This window comes from Sceloporus occidentalis, unplaced genomic scaffold (genome assembly GCF_023333645.1).
Source record: "Sceloporus occidentalis isolate IW3139 unplaced genomic scaffold, rSceOcc1.0.p SCAF_29, whole genome shotgun sequence".
Taxonomy (NCBI): Eukaryota; Metazoa; Chordata; class Lepidosauria; order Squamata; family Phrynosomatidae; genus Sceloporus; species Sceloporus occidentalis.
Genome location: NW_028317009.1, coordinates 271360 through 292657, shown reverse-complemented (window position 1 = coordinate 292657; position 21298 = coordinate 271360). Strand labels below are relative to the sequence as shown.

General features: G+C 39.5%; 4 protein-coding genes across 4 annotated transcripts in view; 2 read left to right on the top strand and 2 right to left on the bottom strand.

Moving 5' to 3' along the window:
- The first annotated feature begins 3053 nt into the window (after positions 1 to 3053).
- Positions 3054 to 5621, top strand: LOC149299067 (ADP-ribosylation factor-like protein 2-binding protein). The gene is made up of 6 exons (XM_089486511.1): positions 3054 to 3091; positions 3611 to 3672; positions 4459 to 4565; positions 5047 to 5132; positions 5318 to 5414; positions 5541 to 5621. The coding sequence occupies exons 1-6, from the start codon at positions 3054 to 3056 to the stop codon at positions 5619 to 5621; spliced, it is 471 nt and encodes a 156-aa protein (XP_089342637.1).
- Positions 5622 to 7322: 1701 nt separating this feature from the next.
- Positions 7323 to 15182, bottom strand: LOC149299066 (RING finger and SPRY domain-containing protein 1-like). Its single transcript, XM_089486512.1, has 14 exons — positions 14836 to 15182; positions 14224 to 14276; positions 13520 to 13632; positions 12520 to 12646; positions 11879 to 11937; positions 11619 to 11685; positions 11339 to 11470; positions 10938 to 11053; positions 10076 to 10219; positions 9458 to 9569; positions 8817 to 8919; positions 8401 to 8553; positions 7863 to 7967; positions 7323 to 7419 (listed from the first exon to the last, which is right to left on the bottom strand). The coding sequence occupies exons 1-14, from the start codon at positions 15180 to 15182 to the stop codon at positions 7323 to 7325; spliced, it is 1728 nt and encodes a 575-aa protein (XP_089342638.1).
- The window catches only part of LOC149299064 (copine-2-like), a 26826-nt gene continuing 20710 nt past the window's right edge, over positions 15183 to 21298 (bottom strand). The window contains exons 16-17 of the mRNA XM_089486570.1: positions 18406 to 18514; positions 15183 to 15281 (exon numbers count right to left, since the gene is read on the bottom strand). Of these exons, the coding sequence (XP_089342696.1) occupies positions 15183 to 15281; positions 18406 to 18514 (208 nt within the window). The remainder of the gene's footprint in view (positions 15282 to 18405; positions 18515 to 21298) is intronic.
- LOC149299065 (PSME3-interacting protein-like) overlaps positions 19622 to 21298 on the top strand; it is a 3216-nt gene continuing 1539 nt past the window's right edge. The window contains exons 1-5 of the mRNA XM_089486434.1: positions 19622 to 19686; positions 19800 to 19927; positions 20227 to 20325; positions 20523 to 20644; positions 21013 to 21143. Coding sequence (XP_089342560.1) covers positions 19622 to 19686; positions 19800 to 19927; positions 20227 to 20325; positions 20523 to 20644; positions 21013 to 21143 — 545 coding nt within the window. The remainder of the gene's footprint in view (positions 19687 to 19799; positions 19928 to 20226; positions 20326 to 20522; positions 20645 to 21012; positions 21144 to 21298) is intronic.

The window sequence follows — 21298 nt, the reverse complement described above, 5'->3', positions numbered from 1 at the left end:
CTTTTATTGCTGTTGATTACAGAGACAAGATTTTGGAAATGCAGTAATATGATATTTCACCAAAGGAGAAGGGAAAGAGTGCTAGTAATGGAATTATTTCTATTCAGTGTGCATCCCAGAGAGCAAGCAATACCATTCAGGGACTTTCCCCCATGCACTAAAATGCAAATCACCCCTTTATTCTTATACCCCTATATTCCATAATGTGTGGGGTATCAGGGGAAGCAATTGTAGTTAAGACAGGTCAAGATAGGCAGTGGCTCATGAGTCAGCCATGTAATCTGAAAAGCGGATCATGTCTATTCATCTAAAGAAGTGATGAGTTCTGCTTGTTGAAGGATCAGCCGCAGGGTTCAGTTCCACTGCTAATATTGGTGGGATTACAACTTGCTACAAGAACGCAGCCTTCTAACCCTCACTGCTTGAATAAAAGACCCTTGTAGAAAATAAAGAATTTGCTTAAATGATTGTAAACCCCATAAAATCCCAATTCTAATAATAACAGTTATATATAGATAAGGCTTCCTTTCAAAAAATATTCCTCATTCTAACTTCTGCTCCTTATGATCTCAGAATGCATTCCTCTGCCCTGGACATCATCACTGAAGTATGGCTGTTATCTAAGCTCCACGGTTGAACATCTCCATGGGTTATGGCGAGTAGGATAAGTCCTACTTTACCATTAACAAGGTCAGGGACGAGGGCAGAAAGGGCACTGGGTAAACTTGAGGCACATGGCGCCAGCACCTCTGCACTTCCTTGTGCTGCCCTCCACTTCCGGGATGTGACATCATTTTTCGTACAAGAATGAAAAGACATGGTCTTTTTTTTTGGCTTTGTTTGTTTGTTGCAATATTTTGTTTTGCCATATGGGGGCTCTGTTGGTTTATGATTACACTTTGATACGATGATTAAACCTGATCGTATAATTCATATCATGAAGGAATACATTGCCGGCCTAACTGGGCCAAATAATTCTTATCTGATGTCACGTTCCATGTTTAGCCAGGTTTGAATGAACTGATCCCCTTTAAGAGTAAAATAAATTATTCTCATGAAAGACACAAGTCTCTTTACTCCTTTGGCATTGGTGACCTTTAACCAGTTAGGGTGTAAACTAAATGTATGTAAAGACAGCTGACAAAACCCCCCCCCCCAAAACTATACAAGTTAATAATAAAACTATACATTGCGGGGGTTTTATCGATGAGTTCACCCCCTACTGAAGCCGCCATGCTTAAGGTCCATGTGTCTATTTACTAAGCTTACGTACTGAGCGAGATGGCCATTAACTTGGATCTGTAACATATTAAAAATGTGAAATAATCAGCCGGGTCTCCTATTTTCTTGAAATCACATATGGAGATGAAGTGAATAGTTTCTAGTAAGCCAAAGGTTTGTACACTAGAGTTTGTTAGCATGCGACGTCTCTGCGTTCCTATTCACACTTGCTGGCTTTAATTCATTTGATTTTATTTCTCTTTCTGATAATTATTTATTTTCTGGGTTAATACTTTTCAAATCTTCTGATTTTTGGATTAACTCTCTGGTATATATTAAACTTGCTGGCCGTTCTCTTGTCCAAGTCTTTTAGTAACACGTGGTAGCCCAGATTTTCGAGGGGCTCCAGCTCGTGGTCTCCCATGTCTTTGGATCTGGTCCTGAAATCACCTTTTTTCCCCTCTATGATTCCCCAAAATCCGGTAAAAGATTCCAGTCTCTCGCGTACAAAAACCATTAATTCTCCATCATTAGACATAATCCTGTCTGCCATACACCCCATTTTTTTACAACCCGGGGGACATACAGACAGAAGTTGCAGAAGGCATTTTCTCTGACTTTATAACTTATTGGTAGTTATTTATGTGGTTGAGCAAAATATTTACAAAATAAGTATAATGTTTATTCTTCACTCAGATGTATTGATAAACACGTCATGGTGCGTCTATAAACATTATTGTGACATGTAGGGCGGTAGAACACTGACAGCCTAATACCCTTCAAATATTCTGAGCTCCCAGAAAACAGGGGCATGAGGGGAGGATAGGGGTACAAATGGACTGGGTCCTAAAACGTGACACTTGGGTGGTATGCTCTATGACACCATGCAGTTTATATCTCTCCAAGGTCTGTTTCCAGGATGATTTCTAGTCAGGTTCCTGCCCTCGGACAGTTCAGTAGTTTGCTCCCGCCATTCCCTGCCTTGGTCCCTCTCTTCACCATTTCTCTCCCTCCCATCTATCTTTCAGCCCCCCCCTTCACCTCTCTCTCCTATTCCTTCCGGTTACACGGAATCATTGACAACTTTGCCTGTGTTTCCATAGTAACTGCTAACGGCCGTATCGAGAGATTGATTGGCTGTTGCGTCTGCCGTTAATCCATTCCTTACTCTTATTGGTCAGAAGCTTCCTGAAGTTCCGGAACTTAAACCGAGTTCTTGACGTGACTGGTGCCGGAGAGGTAACTGAATGTAATGTATCTGTTATATTTATAAATATTATTATTTCATGCAGACACAGATTGACAAATAATGTAAACACAAAAGCTTCACAATAACTTGCATTGGACACTAATCTTTTATATATATATATATGGAGGTACAATATACATTACTGTAGATATTATTATCGATATTATTAGAGATATGATGTATATTATGTATTATGCAATTCCTAGATGTGCCTGATCTAGTTATTTTATGAGTTAATTATTCTGATACATACATACCACTCGCTGTATCATATGTGTCCAGAACCGTTTAAATGTGGAGCAATCACCATGGAAACCAGTCAAACATTATTGATTATTACTATTATTGTGCGCCAGGGGGTCATCATATGATGGTCTGTTGTTCCCATAGTTGCATTTCGGCATCATATGTATGCTTATTCCTGTACTTTTAGTAATATCTGGTTATTATTAATAAGATGCCAAGTACCATATTCTACACTGGAATTATAAATAATAAAAATGTATTATTTGATCAAATTATTTGTTGTTATTGTTGCAACCGTGTAGTGAGAAGTATTTTTCCTTTTTTCAGACAACTGAAAATGGAGGACCTGGGAGAGGAAGATTTTAGTCTGTCTAAGTAAGCCTATAAGGACATTATCAATTTGGTAACTAATTGCAGGGGCGTAACTAGAAACCACAAGGCCCTGGTGTGAAAATTGCCCCCGACTTTGCCAAGCAACATGTCTGCCTGTGCCATCATTGCCCCCAAACTGCTTGCCTGTGCCATCATTGCCTCCCAAACTGCCTGCCTGTGCCCCTGCCCACAGTGTTTACCTGCAGGAGTGGTGTGTCTCTCTTCCTCTGTGCTGAGTGCGGACTGGTCCAGCATGCAGGAAGTGGATGTGATGTCACTTCCTCCATGCTTGATCAGTCTGACAGCGTGCACGAAGAGAGAGTAAGAGTTTATCCGATCGGATTACCTCTGCACTCTAGGTGCCGCTAGCTGTGGGTATTACCTGGGCATAACGGCTTTAAAAAGGTGGGCAAGTGGTCACAGGGATTGCCAGGGACCCCTGCCACCATGATTGTTACGGCCCTATATATTTGTAAGAGACTCAGGCTTGCCATTAATTACAAAACAATATTTTCTTTTCAGTTCTTCCCCAAAAGACGCTGAATTTGACTGCGTGGTCGGACATTTGGAAGATATTATAATGGGTAAATCTCATAACAGAAATGTGATTCTGTGTAATTTATTTCTCTCTCTGTTATGTTTTCAAAGAGGGGATGATAAAGAATTAACAATATGGCACACATGATGAATACGTAGCACAGATCCATAAATCTACACGGCGAACAAACATAATAAAAAGAATTCTATGGCGTGAAATGTGCTTTTACAATCAGCCCGCTATAAAACCTCCATCAAACTTTACATCAACACATTAAATCATCTATAGACTTTTATATCCCTTAAAGGGTTACTGATAACCAAGGACTTAAACCTCTGTCCTTTCAAGCCATCTCTGCCCCCCTCACTGCTATAGTGTCGTTGATCAGTTAAAGGTTCCTAGCTGCAAAGCTAGAGCTTGACAAACAGTACAATGGGTTATTTGTAGATTATATATATATATATTTTTTTTTTTCGTGCTTTGCGTTTCCCAGATTGGGGATTTTTCATATTTATTTATCCCAATGTGGCGGCACAGCGTGTTCACTTTCTCACCATGGTGACAAGTGTCTGGCGAGTAGCTTGTACTTTGTAAATCATTTCTGGATTCTGCGAAGGGTTCTTCCTTTGTTCTTTTGCAGCTGGTGAGATATAAACAGATTATTATTATTATTATGCCAGCATATTCTGTGTTTTTCATTACTTGCTCTAAAAAAAACAACCATAATTAACAGTTTATATAAACGCAGTACGGAGGTTCTGGGTGTAAGGGTGTATTATGGGGACTCAAACTATTTTCTAAACTATTTCTTCATATTTATTTTTCGATGTAGATGACGAATTCCAGTTACTGCAGCGAAGCTTTATGGATAAGTATTACAAAGAGTTTGAAGATACTGATGAGAACAAGCTGACGTACACCCCCATTTTTAACGAATATGTAAGTTGAATGTTCCAGCAAGAAACTTTAGAAACTTTGTGCGGGAACTATTTATTTTTTCAACATGACCCCCGATATTCATCACAGATCACCCATTTGAGAGCTTAATCCAGAGATTCCAAGGAGAACCTCACTTTAAAAATAAACTTAAATGTTAAGAACATTGGACTAATCTGGCATTAGTTTACATGTCTGAATGTAGCGTGTAAAGTCATAGCAGAGCATACCTATGAACAGCAAGTATGCATATCCGATTACCAGACCTGATGCCATGCCGATGCATTTTACAATACATGCCAGTCTGCAGATGCTTCCTTGTACTTTATACACGGCAAGGGGTTACAGCTCTACACCAGTACTCATCATATAAGAACTCTGGGTCATGGCTTGATCACAGCTACGTCGATGGAATGGGCTTTTTCTTGGAATATTGCATTTTTTTTTTGTTTCATCTATTAACGTATCTAACGTCTGTTTATAGATCTGCTTGGTGGAGAAGTTTATTGAAGAACAGTTGTTGATGCGGATTCCAACATTTAACATGAGTTCGTTCATTGCATCGTTACAGTAAGTGGCTGCTTAACCTGGGATGTTCTAAGACCGGATGTGGTGAAGTACGAGCTGTACCCACGTTTGGTCTACTCGTAATTGTTTTAAATTTTATGCGTGAAAGGGGTTCTTATTAGTAATTAACTAATGTCAAAATGGATGAGGGTGTGCACTTTATTACAGATATCCAATATATTTTACAGATCACACGAACAAGAAATGGCCGGGGACATATTCGATATACTACTAACTTTTACCGACTTCTTGGCGTTTAAAGAAATGTTCCTCGACTACAAGGCTGTAAGTCACCCTTCGACCATTATTTATCACTTAGAACAATATATATTTTATATAAGTGACATTTAATGTGGTACAATATATATGTGCAAGTGTCGATGTTACAGGCTTTTGTTTTTCCCCCCTAAGGAGAAGGAGGGAAGAAGTATTGACCTGAGCAGCGGCTTGGTTGTGACATCATTATGCAGCTCATCTCTGCCATCTTCATAGAACGCCGGCTATTGTTTTAATTTTTTTTACATTGTGTATTTACTTTTTTGTACTGTTTTTTCTACAATCAATCATGGACCCGATGCAGTATCATCAGCCTGTTTTGCCAACAATGCAAATTATTTGGTGATCAAGAGCTGACTGTTTTTGCCATAACCGACTTTGTCGCTTTAAACCAGGTGGCTTTGTCACACTGGACAAGACTTGACAAAGAAGCTGGTGAACTGTCTTCTGCATGTTACAGATTGGCTTTTCCCATGTTCTGTTGTGTGTGTATGTGTTACGCATATATATATATATATTTCTCCAACTAAACACGATACTGTAGCTTGTGTCATTTATGTCAAATACTTGTGTATTTAAACCGATTGTAACATTTATGATAATTGTTATATATAAACTCCCTATAAAAAGCAGATTTGTGAAATTCTGTATCTTATTTTTGAGATATCACGTGCGTGTGTAATTACACACACACACACACATATATATTATATATATTATACACATACACACTTGTGCTGGGAACATGTGACAGAATAAGCATTGGTAGATACTATAGAAACTAAAAAGGAGTATTGTTTTATATAAAACTTGAGGGAAATAATAAAACGACAGATCTGTTAAGGTGGATATTCTTAACATAGTAGGGGTGCAACTAAAGTGGAAACGTACCTTTACCGTCAATCTGAAGTCTTGTGAGTGAATCGATTGACAAAATAGTCCTGCACAAAGAAAAACTACATTTTTTCTAGAAATTAACACTGCTTTACATTAGTGCTTAAATTCGCCAAGCCTCCCTTTGTCAAAGTGTTCTTGTTTTCAATAAAGAAATAAAATTCTTCTGTCACTTTCCAGGGTCTGCCTTTTTTTTTTTAAAAGCTTTACTGTTTTTTTTCTCTCAAAAATGACATTTTCACATGAAAACACCAGAAATTAAAAGCACATGTACCCGTTTACAACATTAGTAACTTCAGCTATTTGCCAGTTTACAGAACATTCATGTATACAAATGACATATACACGTGTATGTATGTGTGTATATATGAATATATAATACACACACGGTTGGTCACTATGGCAAAGACTTATCTGAACGCACCCGTTATAAATATTTGTAAAAGAGTCGGAAATTTAGAAACGACTGATACGTACACATTATAAAACCCATTTTACATTTTGATACTGCATTGTTTTGTGGATTTGTAACCAATGTTCTTTGGAATTAATATAAATTAAGCCCTAAGGTTTTACTCGCTTAGAATCATAATAACATGCTATCCACATTTCGTACAGAAATCCGCTGACCAGCAGAGGGTTACACGAATAGAAAACATTGGTCAAAAGGCAAAAATAAACACTTTAGATTATTGTACAATGCCTTACATTTTTTTTTTTTTTGCAAATACACTGATGCATAATTTTAGTGCAAAACCTTTCCTTTTTAAATTAAAAGAAGCAAAACAAAAATAAAAATAGCAATTTTTTGTAGCATTTATCTTATTTGATTCTGTTCTTTTTAAAATCGATCTCGTTCGGTGTATGGAAAGACTGGCTTTACTCACATTCATTTGTTGCTAGAAAATATGGCCCCTTCTGTGAAATTAAGCATATACAACAAAAAAAGCCCCCTTCTGTTTAAAAAAAAAAAAAAAAAAAAAAAAAAAAATGAATGAAATTCCTGCTTTTATTCCACAACTGTCAAGAAATGTGAGCAATCTGTCGCACGCGGGTTTTGATTTCTTGCCGGCACAATGGACACGTCTCCAGCTGCAAGGCACAGTCCATGCAGAGATCGCTGCGGAAAAAATAATCAAGAATATGCTGGTTTAGCCATAAACTCTTTCTCGTGTTAAAACGAGGTACTAGATTATTATTATCTTTTATTTAGATTTACTCAGCACTTAATACAATAGATATATTCAAAGGGTCTGACAAGACGAGAATTAACAGACTAAGACAAACCGATACATTAGGGGGAGAGAGCCCTGCTCGCAAGAGCTTACAATCTTCAGATATAAAAAATGTGTATATATTAGAATTTTCAGCTACCTATAGCTTCTGATGCACAGCAGGAGGTACGTGTACCACATGTGCTTGGGGATAACATTAAATAATGTTATTGTTCAATAAATAAGCCTTATTTTAAATACACGTTTCTTGCAGGTGTGTTTTAACTCCCAAACAGCGGCTCTAGAATACACCTCTTTCGGTGTAAAATCATGAAATCCATTAGCTCACCTATGGCCACAGGGCTTTAATTCGGTGTCTGCAATCTCGTCACAGCAAAGCGTACAGCAGTTTTCTCGGATGCTCACTTGCTTTAATAGAGCTAATCGCCGGTGTCTGGAGGAACAGAATACAAGATTATTGGTTGTGAAGACAATCCTGCACTAAAACCGGCTAAGTGAAGATGACTGGGGGAAGCCTGCCTCGTATTTGGGTGAAAACAGATGGTTTTATTTAATGATAACTCTGCAGAGCCCTGCCAAGTATGATGTTGACGGTGATAACAGGTTGGACTAAATTTGAATAATTGAGTCTAATTTGTATGCAGTAACAGCCTTTAACTGCTACACCTTTTTCCTTTAAGTCTGTCCCTATACAGAAGTGCAAAGTGGGAGACTGACAAAGTTTGAAAAAAGTGTATTTCTCACTATATCAACCTATAAAACAGTATAACAGTGAGAAATGGTTTTATGGCGATAAACACACTTACCAAACTCTGCACCACAACCGCCACTGTTTGGGTATTCACACATAATATCGTATCGCTTACCTGGGCAATATGACTTTTTCCTCCGGCGCTAGAACAGCATATTCGTTGAAAGTGCTAAATTTGCTCACAGGCGGATATTTAAAGGGTTTTGCTCCAAAGTTAAACTCGCACTGCTGATAAGACATAAAACTTGCTGCGGCAAAAAACCCGGACCTAAAAGAAGTATAAAGACGTTGGAATAACATACATTTTAAAACAAACACACATGCATAGTTTGGAAAATTAACCAGAATTCACTCCGGTCATATCCTATTAATGTATTAAATGCAGTTCCTTGACTTGATCGGCCGCCATACTTAAGATGCCGCAATTGAGTATGTGGTTTTTAGGCAATTTGATTTGCGACTTTATACATAACCACCTACAACGATCTGTGGCACCCATCGCAGACCGGGAGCAGGGTCTGACATACTCACGTTGCAGAAGAAAAAACTTGTTTTTCAGGAGGAAGCTGGTTCCCATTCAAAGAGAAAATCATTAACTTTTTGTGTAGATCTAATAAAAACCCCACAGTATCGCCTGAAATACAAAAATAAATACTAAATTATCTCCCAAAAAAACACTATAGTTAAAAAGTTTAAGGTTGCGTAGCTGTTTTTATGGAAAATAAGTAAATTTCTAGCTGTAACATTATTGCAAAGTTTTTTTTTTTTTCTAACAATTGAAAACATGTCCTTGGAACACAGGAGTGATGGGAGTGATAAAGGACCTCTGCACACCTAGGAAGCTATTCTATTAAAAATGAGCCGTTTCCAGCTACAATATAGTCATTTACAACATTAACCCCGTCTGCGCTGGACTTCTGATCCATTTCATGTTATTTTAATGGACAAAATTTGCTTTTCTTTCCAAAAAAGGAAATTTCTAACAGACGCCAAACTTTTGTATGGTAGCTTGTATAAAGGCTTTTAACTGTGGGCAGCATCCATCATGGTGGGCAGAGGGTTAACACAAACTTGATTTGACAGTGTCCTACTCAATATATGTAATGTATGTTAGTTTGCATGCAGCGGGTACAAGATAGAGCAAATAGCCTATACGTTACATGCACAAATACCTTCTTTCCAGCAGGGATGTTGGTGTGCTTTGCTTTTCGCATTATACCAGATCAGCTGCCTGCAACCGTCATATGCACAGGAATACTCATCATCCCCAATACCGTATCCTTCCTAGACACGGGACAAGATATATGCAGACTTGTAAACAAGAGGTGATAGGTGGCACAATGGGTATAGGATTTAAGATAGACCAGGGGCAGACAGTGGGAATGCAGGGATACCTGCAAAATGTAACAGATGTGTAGTAGCCTTGATTTGTATCCTGTAAAATCTAGTTTACAGTATAGCCACATCTTCCTTATTTTGCATGCTGGGGAAGGGGGGGGGTTCATGGTATACACAAGGATAGGACTCGTCTATAACAAAGCAGTGTATCTTTATCAAGAAGCCGCTGCATTGTGAGGCTAGCGTTATTTCATGTGTCACATTCATGCACCTTGAATTAAGAATGAATGCAGAGCTACAAGCTAAATAATCATATAGTAGAAACCAGCTGCTTAACAGATGGTTGTGTAAGAAGCATCAGCGACGTGACACGAATGGCACCAGAAATACGTGGTAAAAACCTGGCAGCTGCCGTCATACCGGTGCTCCGAAAGGGGCAAGTAGTTACTTACATGATTGAGAAATTTGCTGTCTTTGGTGGCCCAGCCTATTTGCATGACTCCAGAAGTGATAACGGTGACTTCGTAGTACCAGACACCAGAGTCCACGCAAAATGTGCAGCGAACACTCTCAAAGGACGAAGCATCACATCGGGCCTAGCAAACAGGAGAGGGCCGTTATGAACAGGAGTTGTGACAGATTAGAGAGTCCCAGCGTACCATCATATCCGTCAACCATTTATTTGCAAACGCAAGAGAAGGATAGTTTAAAGTGAATTAGCTAAAACAAAGTAGCAGCCACTGCTTGGAAAGAGAACAGATAAAAAAGTGATCAGTTGTGATATGGAGCTTAAGGTGACAGCCTGTCAGCCCACGCAGAACACGGATGCTCACATGGTCCCTGATTTCATCTTTACATGTTTAAAGTCTACTGGTCATGGGGCAAGACTTTATGAAACCTATGGGAGTGGACCAGGGCATAGGCTCCATCTTTTTGGCCTAACGAACCTTACAAACATGATGAAGGAAGGCAACAAAGGTTAAAGGGTTCGCCATATTCCACTCAATAGTGGGAACTATATGGGTTATGTACAAAAAGCAAGGAATTATGGGAACAAATAATATGTACCTAGAGCAAAGCTTGAAAAGAGCTCTCATAATCATCAGGCAACTAAAATGTTCCTGCTGACTGGACCATTCCATGTGGAGAAGACCACTTTTCAACCATAAAAGTCAATGGCCTTATATTTTATTAATCAGGGGATGCTTTAGAAGTTCTGAGCACATCTCATAGCATAGCATACGCAGTGAAACATTACAGTTTAACGGCGTTCGCACACGTACATAAAAAAACCTGAAACAGCAAATGTCTTACTTCTAGTCCATAAGGAGAGATCTTGAGGTATTCGCTGACATCATTACTATTAAGCATGGCGTTAATTGGTGTTAAGTCTGCTTTCTCGTATGTTAGTGGTCTTCCTTCTTTTAAAACTGCAAACAAAAGATTTTTTATTATTTTTTTTTTAATTTCCTTCTTGGAATCAGGGTTTTACCAACATTAAACCAAGTTATAAACACAAAATGTTAAGACAAACAGAAATTAAAACCATTGGGGGTGACCCTCTTGCATCTGTGGCAATTCGGTCGGCACTATATTTTATCGGTGACTTGACAGACAGTAACGACGTACATTCAAGAGCAGATTCCCTGATCCAGAAATGATCCCTCAAGGAATTTCCTCGAGTTATAAATTAACTAAGTTTGTGGGATACTTACACAGGTTGTCTAGGCTCCATTGGGCACAAAATCCAACTTGGCGCTTTAAAAAGTCTCCGTTATTTGTCCAGCTCTCTAGCAAGAGAAGACGATCGCTAATCCTCGACTCCGAAACAGTCATTTTATTTTCACCTGAGGTGGAGAAGTAGAACGGGTTAGGGACATGCTTGCTGAACACGGAGTTATAGCCAAGCTTCAGCGACAGCTATGTGGCCAAAACGTTTTTCGACTGCAAGACACGCAAAGATGGCGAGGACCTGGAAAACTAAAAAAAACTTACTGGTTTGTGAAAACTTTTCCAGTGCTATAAGTGCAAACAGGATGACCATGGGATGGAATTTGACGTTCTGCAAGAAGATAGGGTTTGGTTATCATTTAAACATTGTAAAACGTACTAGTTTATAAAAGTCATTTGAGCAACATGATTGGCGTCTCCCGTTATACCATCATCTCTTGGTTGACTAACTTCATCAGCCAACAACTGGGACGAATTTAACATGAATACGCAGTGATAGGATTTTTTCAGACGATTATACTTACCAAACTTTCTAATAAATACTCCAAAATCCCAGGGCTTAATAGAGAGATGCTAGCAGGCCCTGCAAACAAAAAACAATTTATTATATATATATATATATATATATATATATATATATATATATATATATATATATATATATATATATATATATTAACATCAGAACTGGTGGAGACTACTGGCAGGTGAGCCGATCACAGGTCTCCAAACAGACTTCCAGTTTTTATGTATAACAGAGTATTGGGAAAGAAGAAGAAACCATGAATTTCAAAGGGAGCCTAATTTTTGTAAGTCTATTCTGAAAACCCACCGAGTGAGAGGTAGAGATGACTTTCTAATCCACATTGATTTTAAAAACTCGGATTGAGAATATTCAAACAAAATATAAAGCTGATCTCTTCACTAATATTCACCCTTTGTTGTATGTACTGGTTTCACGTACTGACGGAGAACACTAATGACTTCTGATATCTGTGTGTTTTCCTAGCTAGTAATTGGCTTGTTGGGTACATCAGATGGATACTTATTTAATCAAGTCTGATTTCAGCAGTAAAAGGCACTCGCAGCGCAGACTGGATGAATTAGTTGTCGGCGGTAGTTAGAAGAATCTTGTGTCAGAGGGGGAAACGTGCTGAGGACTCACCTGCCAGCTTCTCAGCTAAACACCCTAATACTGCCGTTGTGTTGCGGTGCTTGGCCGGATTGCAGGCATCCTGGATTGCGGTGGTCCCACTTAAATGTAACTTTTCAGTTAGTTTCTGGAGGGCATCCTTTGAAACAAAAAGAAAAGAATGGTTACTACAGAAAGAATACGTGTTTCTAATGAGGATTGAGTAACACACTAACTGGGCAGGAATGCATTTAGCGATCTGTGGCTGTATATTACGGTGCCTTTATGTTTAATGAACTACATTATCGACCATGCTCTGTTACCTAAAGCAAGAGCAACACTCAGCTTCCCAGTATTGTCAGGAAACCCGAGCGGCCGCAAGTGTCAGCTATCTACTAGCCAGAGGGCTTGTTAGTATGAGACAGCTAACATCACCCAGATGGAGGGCCGTTGGAGGCTGGTAAATGAGTTACTTTCTTCTAACTTCCAACATTATGATCTGTCTGCATGAAAAAAAGTGATAAGATTGATTTACAAGTTCACAAAAGATGGACTTTTGGGTTGCTGGCCAAATTATATAAGCCTTGGTTAAAAAAAACCCCAAAAAAACACAGGATCCATCTTCTGGGTTCACTCCAAATTTAGAACCATCTTTAAATACAGATGTGTTCTTCTATACAATATATACCCGCTGCCAAAATGATAAGACTAGAATGGGAAATCTGTATAACAGATGTGGTTTTTCAGTTGTGATCGTTACAACTGCGGTTTCATCGGGATATTTTTTTTGAAGGACGTTCTGGCACATTTGAGTTCAGTTTTATCGTCTGGGAAGTAATCTCACTTAGAGGTCCCTGGCAGCGAAGAGCTTAACTTCCCCCGGCCATTAAACAAATCAGCGTACTAGTGCAGAACAGAAAACCTTAATTACTGCACTTTGCCCAGAATTTATTAAATCACTGGCAACATGTCAATCATGTCAATCGCTTCAAAAAAATTATAATTTCTCGCTGAAGAACAGAACAAAACGTACTTTTGTTGGCAGGGGGCATTCATCCAGTAGTAAGGTTATGACAGCCGGACCCAGTGGATCTTCTAATGGAATGACTCGAATTAGCGACTGGACCACATCTAGCCATCCGCTATCTGCCAGCAGGACGCAAAACGTGCAGGGAAAGCAAAAATACCGTTATTTAACATAATTCAACTAAACCCAATGAATCATGGAGTCATGCAAACTCCTGATATGACAGGGGAGAAACGCAGGACATTCCCCAGGGAAACAATGCAGTTGCTTGAAAGTTTGTAAAATACACACAAAATTCCTCAAATACTGCCACCAAATCAATTCAATACTTACAGCCAGGGAAATGCGATTATAAACACGCCAAAAGAAACGGCATACACATAAAAGGGGCCATTAAATAACCTTCAGCTGAGCTAAAACTCTCAGGAATCCAGGATAATCCAGACCCCACGCATGTTGGAGTGGCTGGAACATACTTTTCCCGGTTAAATCCCATTCATAGAGCGGCTGGTCAATTTCCAAGAAGTAAAAATATAGTGAAGACTCGTTAAAAATGTTTTGCATTGATGTCTTTGGGGGTCTAGGTTTGGGAAGTGGGGGGACCTTGGAAATTCTCCTTAATTGCTTGAAGAGTTTAGAGATCATCCACTAAAAAGTCACATGGATGAACGATACAATACAAGGTAGGGTGCCAATGACGGGGAGCTTACCAGTTTCTGCCATCTCGTGCAACGTAATCATGGAATAAGGTGGTTCTTGGTCACTGGAAATAAAACGCAATAGCAAATTAGACCGGAACACCAGCAGTCCTGGTCAAACCGATTAATGCTTCCGCCTAAACTTTGGATGCTATCAATGATTAATTTGATTTTCATCCTGGAAGGGACTTCTCAACTCAATTATATGAACATAAGACGTTGATTGCTGACAGTATCACGGCCGAATACTTCCTGAGGATGAAGTTTCCTTTTTCTCGTCAGTTCCACGCTTAGTGGGTCTGGCACGGTAAATAAACCGGTTCGCAGCAGCCACAACGCAAGTTCGTTAACCATATTAGTGGCAAACTGCAATGTAACGGGCATAGACTGAACCAGATAGTATTACATACCAGGAATGGCATTACATGCAGCTAAGACTAAAAAAACAAAACAAAAGCAGGAGAACGTATAAAATTCTAAAAAATAAACAAGAATTTACGGATAAAGGTAGTTTGGGGTCAGAATCGTGATTCCAAGCTTCGGCAGTACCTGGGCCGCAGCAAAACCTCTAAATGAACGTTTTTATAAGTGAGATGGCAACGGAGTGCAGAAAAGTTGGCTTACTTATCTACAAGTGTCCTGATTACAGCCAAAGTATCCAGCACCAGGCTGTCTACATTAGTCTTCTTCCTCCGCGGCTCATGTGGGCCACGGCCTCTCCGCGGAGTCCTGACGGGGTCCCTCGGCCGGCTGCGTGATTCACTAACAGGTACAATGCGGGTCTCGGCTTGCTGACTCGAAGAATCAACGTTGTCCTCAGCCCCACTATCTTCTCTGCATACACAGGTGTTCCCCATCTCCGCGGTCCCCAACTGTTCATTTACACACACTCTAGGGCGCCCAGACCGTAACAGAAAACCTTGTAGAAGGCTTCTGCTAGCATAAAATGCAATCAGAGCAAGTATGATCATCTAGAAAGTCGTATGGGCTACAACGCTGCGACCATCAATGCAGTTCTTCGCCATCTTTATTGTGTTTTTGCGTCCACCTGAACGGATATTCAGCATAGTCTGGGAAAAGAGCGGAAGATGCGTTAATACAAGGATGGCGTCTTACACAAGCAAACGGACAGCATTCAGATCACGGCTGCTGAAAATCCTGGCACCTTGGTCACCACGTTATAGATCTGCCTCTAAAAACTTAGACCCTTGGTCTTCATGGATTAATCCAGCGCATTGATAGATAACTTTAGATTTTAAGCTCTTTTGAGCAGGGCCCTCCTCACCTGTTCTTTCTGTATCTCATCTCCTTATGTTATATATTAATTGCCGTGTCCTGCCTACCCTTTCTACAGAAATCTTCTAATTTTTTTTTATAAAAAACCTTCTTTGAAAGCTTTTTCTCTTCCCAAATTGTTGAACTTCCATTCTAATCTGCTATATATATCACACTAAGGGTCCGCGATATATACATCTAATAACATTACTTTAGGCTCATAGTTTCCATTAGCATATGTATTCTTATTCACAAGCAATCGGGCGTTTCTTATAGGGTTTAAAAACAGAACATGCAATTAGGATGAAAAAAGGTCAGTTTTAACATGTTATTCGACTTACTATCCCAAAACAAACAATTTTGTAACAAAACGCAATGCCGGAAGCATCATTCTCACGTCGAGCGTCTGAACCACACCGAGAACTATTACTTTGACCGTTAAAAGTGTTGCCATGGGACCAAACAAAAGCAGCGATAGGTTATTGCCATATAAGCATATAAGAAAAAGGTACGTGTGTTCATGTAATCAGCAGGGCACGCCTTACTTCTCGTTAGGTCACGTTTGCCCATTGTAAAGCGCTATATAAAACATAAATCTCCAGCTGAAATAAAAAAGTCACGGTATCATCTACTCCCTTTTATGCTTTGCACGGACAGTTCTCCGTTTGTAAGGTTTAAACTATTGTCGCCATAGCAATCAAAGAGCAGATCCAATGGATCAGAAGCATTTCATTGGTTGCTATGGTCATTCATGTAGTTAAACTAATCGCCCTAAACCTTTTTTTAATTTATTTTTTTTTTTAACTTTATCGAAATCACAGCTGTACACAAGCTCGTTTACAGACCCAGCGGGAACACTCTCCTAACTTCGCACGTATTCAGAGTGGACGGGCGTGATACCTTTGCATACGTCCGAGTCGGCACTTTTTTTTTTGTTGGTTTGTTTGCTGGCACCCGTCAGATACAAGTTTGCCGAACTACTTAAATTACCAAGAAACAAAGAAAAGCACGCGCTCGGGCAGCAAATCCTTTGGCTTGGCGTTGATCCAGCAGCCAGATGGTGGGAACCGGGAGAAGGAAAGTGTTTGCCCACTGAAGACAACAGGGACGGCCAAACAACATCGCGGGAGAAAAGAAAAAAGAGCTACGCTGATAATTCACAGCTGCTGAGAACGCATTAATATGCTGACACCCGGAACACACTGTCCTTCCTACACAAATCTCAGCAGATCGGTCTTTTTTTTTTTTCCTTCTTTCCTCCAAAGGTTTATTCCCGTAAAAAAAAGAGCGTTTTTTCTGTTTCCGTTTCGTCGACGAATCAGGGGCTGCATTTGCGTCACATGACGAAAAAGCGTTTCCCAGCAATATTGTAAACGAAACAAAGATCGATATTATTAAGGGGTTAATTCCGGGAAGGGTTTGGCCGTTGAACGAATACCGGTTCTAATGCTACGTGGAGTTCTGAACATGTTAAATACGGGACAGCAAGTAGAACAGCATAATTATATATCAACGACGTATGATTAGTGCACGAGGATCAAACAAAAACAAAGCAGTAATAAGTGTAGCGATAAAAAAAAAGATAACACCAATAAATAAATAATAAACCCAAAACTCTATACATTCCAATGGGCATTTTCTTGCAGTTTTAGCACGCTTAAAGGGAGATCGCCGACACATCTACTAACCCTTTTCTAGATCAATTCACACGCAATATTATCTAAAATAAATACGAGCCTTGGAAGTTATCCCGGATTTTATAAAAGGTCCACACGTGGGTCTCTTGCCAATATATAACGCCGCGCATATCGGATATCATTGCGATACCAACTATTCTTAATATAATCACGCAATAACGATTGTTCTGCTATAGAGATATTCCGCTGGCTTCTTTCCGAGCCGTATTTAATAAAGATATGAGCGACAGGAGGTTATTAATATTATATATCCCAGGATTTATGTATTTATTGTAGCGTCATGTGGTTAAAACGAGTGCGCCTGTCAGACCCATATAGCTCTATATTTAAGGGTGGATGGAGATCCAGGTTGCCATGGCTCCCAAACTTTTTTTCTGCCATATTTGTATATAACCCTAACCAAATATATATATATATATATATATCTTATACATATATATATATCTCACACATCCCTGGTAGTCATTGAACTTTCATTTTCTTTGTAGTCTCTCGCTCTCACTGTATACATACGGCTTCTCCCTTTAATGCAGATAATCCATGTAGAATACACACACACTTAACCCGCACACTATAATTCAAACTTGGCACAATCAGATCTAAACAAAGCATCCCGAACCGTTCGCTTCCATTGCCTGCTCCAACTACCGTATGTGTCGGTGCGAGCGGCCCGGTCATTATATGCAGAGGAGGCAGATATGACCCATTCCGCCCATTTATCAGACCTTAATGAGTCGTTGGTCCCGTCTCAGATTTAGGAGGCGTACGTCTACCCCGTACATGTTTAAACTCCCTCACTGTATTAGCCTCTACCACATCTGCTAGGAGGCTGTTCCACTCATCTATCACCCTTTCAGTTAAACTTCCTTATATTACATCTAAGGCTCTGGTCGCCTCGGTTTAGATGATAACATTTGTCTCCTTTGTGGACTCCATTACTTTGTCATATAAGTATTTCAATGTATATATCACTTCCCCTCTCTCTTCTCCCCCCAGGGTAGACATATTAGGATCCCTTATTCTTTCCTGATAATGTTTATCCTGCAAACGAGCCCCCCCCCCAATACCATTATCCTTCCGGACAGGGGGTCTCTAGAACGGCACACAATACAGACAAAGCACAACCAAGCTGCACACTCAGACCCGACACACTGAATAAACGCCAAGTCATAAAGCTATATGTGTATGAATATTTACCTCTGTATAAGAATATGTAGCTCACTGCCCACCCCTCCTCGTCTCGCTCTGTATAACGCGTACTTCCTGTTTCCTTCTCCTCACCCCGATACAGGAGCTGAGGACTGGAGACTGTCTGGCCGCGAGGACCCCGGAAATGCTTCGAAGGAGGCGTGCCAATGCGCGTGCGCGCTGCCAGCCCTCCGTATTTTCCGCGAGGAAGCCCCGCTGGGAAGCCGCCGGAGCCATGTTTAGTCAGGGCAACGCAGACATAACTGTGGTTGGCAGAAAGAAACAGTAAACTGGGCGACGATTGACTGGCACTGGTGGCTTGGGCTGGTAGGTTTGGTGGCACCGGAACTCTGTTGCCTTACGACGTATTAAGGTAAACAAAACCGGAGACAAAAGAAGGGGTAGGGCAAGGAGTTTTGGGGGGGCATTGTATAAGGAGATGGCTTGGGGTGGGAAGAGAGGAGTTATGGGATAAGAATAAGCTTCTTAGCTGGAATTTTGCCCAGTGTAATTCCATGTTCATGCTTTGTCTCTGTATATTAATATATATATATATATATATATAGTGCTATTTATAGATTCTTGAAATACATACATAGAGAGAATGAATAGATGTTAATTTGTTGATAATCACATGTAATTATATTATTAAGTGTCATAATTGTTATCCACATTTCTGCAAGTACTCAGCCCCGCTTCTGCCCTTGTCATCATCCCCACGACACGCGTACTCTGCCAAATCCATACTAATTCAGGTTATTTTTTGTGTTATTTGCGAAATGTGGATACTTATGGTAATTATAGATCAACTTAACCGAGTAGCACAGAGAATAAATTGCTCAGAAGTACATAATAACTGATATTTTTAGCTCCTGCACGCGTACGGAGATTATTGTGTTTTGTTTTCCCATCAGGTCACATCATAGATAATGACCTCATTTCTGTGAACATACATGACGCTCCATGTTGTTTTTAAGTATTTTCCCCCAGTTTTGTATATTGTTCATATATTGTCTCTTATAATTCACTGGTTGCCAAAATTAAGATAAACAATCCATGGAGTTTAGTTGTCCAGTAGATCGTTGGAAAGCTTGGTCCCAACCCAGGATGGTCCACGAAATGCTTGCTAAAACCCGCCTATGGTAGCCTCTCATGGCTGACTTGCCTTCAAGAGTTTAAAGGCAGGTCAGTTACAAGGTATTCAGAACTGCTTTTACTTGGGAGGACATCTCCATCAGCCTAGGAGATGCATGCCCGTCCCCAATGGAGTAGATCTCCAGAACCATGCCAACCCTAAGGTCAATGGTGGCTTCAGGTGTGTCTTTGAGCACAAAATGCTAGTCGTTCAAGAAGACATGTTGGCTGGAGAGCCCTACTCAACCTCCGCTGCAAATATAAATCTTTTTTTTTCTGTTTTACTTTGTTTAGCAGTGTAATCATGGATGAAGGAGAAATTGTTATCAACAAAAAGTTCGTCACTGAATCAGAACTGGAAGAGAAAAGGAAGAAAAGACAAGAGGAATGGGAAAAAGTGAGAAAACCAGAAGACCCTGAAGGTATTTTTTTTTTTTTTTAAACAAAGTTTTATAGTATTTTGTGAGAAATCTGATACGGCTCAAAGCTAAACTATAAATTGTGCTAACAGAATGTATACATGAAACGATGTTATGTGGTTATGTTATACATTATCTTTTTGATCCTATATGATTATAATTACTGCCTAAGTTGGAGATTCTGAATTGCCTTCATGTATTTCTTGGGAGGCGAACTAATATTAAAGTTGCCCTTATCATTAGGACATCTATCCCGTATTTGTTATAAGACGCAGTTGCAAACAATCTACTTTGTTCCACAGAGTGTCCGGAGGAAGTATACGACCCGCGTTCCTTATATGAGAAACTCCAAGAGCAAAAGGAAAAGAAGCAACTGGATTATGAAGAGCAGTTTAAATTCAGTAAGTCTCAGGGCTTGATAATAACATCTTTATCTACAAGAAGTGACTTTGGAAGATATCTTTTATTTCTCATTTTTGCCTCGATAGTCTCCTTATACTTGCTGAGTAAATCACTAAACAGAGGTTTTTCTGTGAATTTATTTTGCCGTGGGAATAAATCGCATACCCCCCCTTGTCTTTTATTATCCTCCGTGCAGAGAATATGGTGAGAGGTCTGGATGAAGATGAAACCAATTTTCTTGATGAGGTTTCCAGGAAGCAGGAGCTTATTGAGAAGGAGAGACGAGAGGAAGAGCTGAAAGAAATAAGTGAATTCAGAATATCCTTTTATACGCTGTAAATGGACTTTGAAATTTGGTGCCGGTTCATCTGTTCCTATTATTTTTAAGTACTTTTAAGTAACGTGTTTATTTTTGTATAAAACACATTATTAACCCTCAGTCAGGTGTTTTGGTCAGTAATGCATGTTTTCATTTTACGTATCTTATATTAAAATATGATAATTATAGATCATCTGTTCTTGGTATAATGTTCTGCAACCACATCTGTAAGTATAGGATAATATATACCGGTATAACATAAGCATTAATATTTTTTAATAGTGTAGTTCAACATTTTGTTTTAAATGGTCCTCTTTTAATTAATCTCTCAGGGTCTATCATTTTATTTACCCTTAACGCTTCTTACAACGCCCGCACAATGGCAACGTCAAACACAGAGCACAAGAAGGCAGATAAGAAGTCTGTTGTTAAATCCCTCGACAGCAAGAATAAGTTTTCTCAGTCCAAGTTGCTGGCAGGAGCAGTCAGGCACAGAAGGTTGGTTTAGTATATTTTTTAATCTAGCCTTTTATGGTTTTTTTTTTTTAAAGTTGCATTTTGAAAATATATATTCAAATTTAAGTTTGAGATTGGAATAAAAAAGCAGCCAATCAGAGACTGGGCAGAGTAGCGATGCCATCTCTCATTGGTTG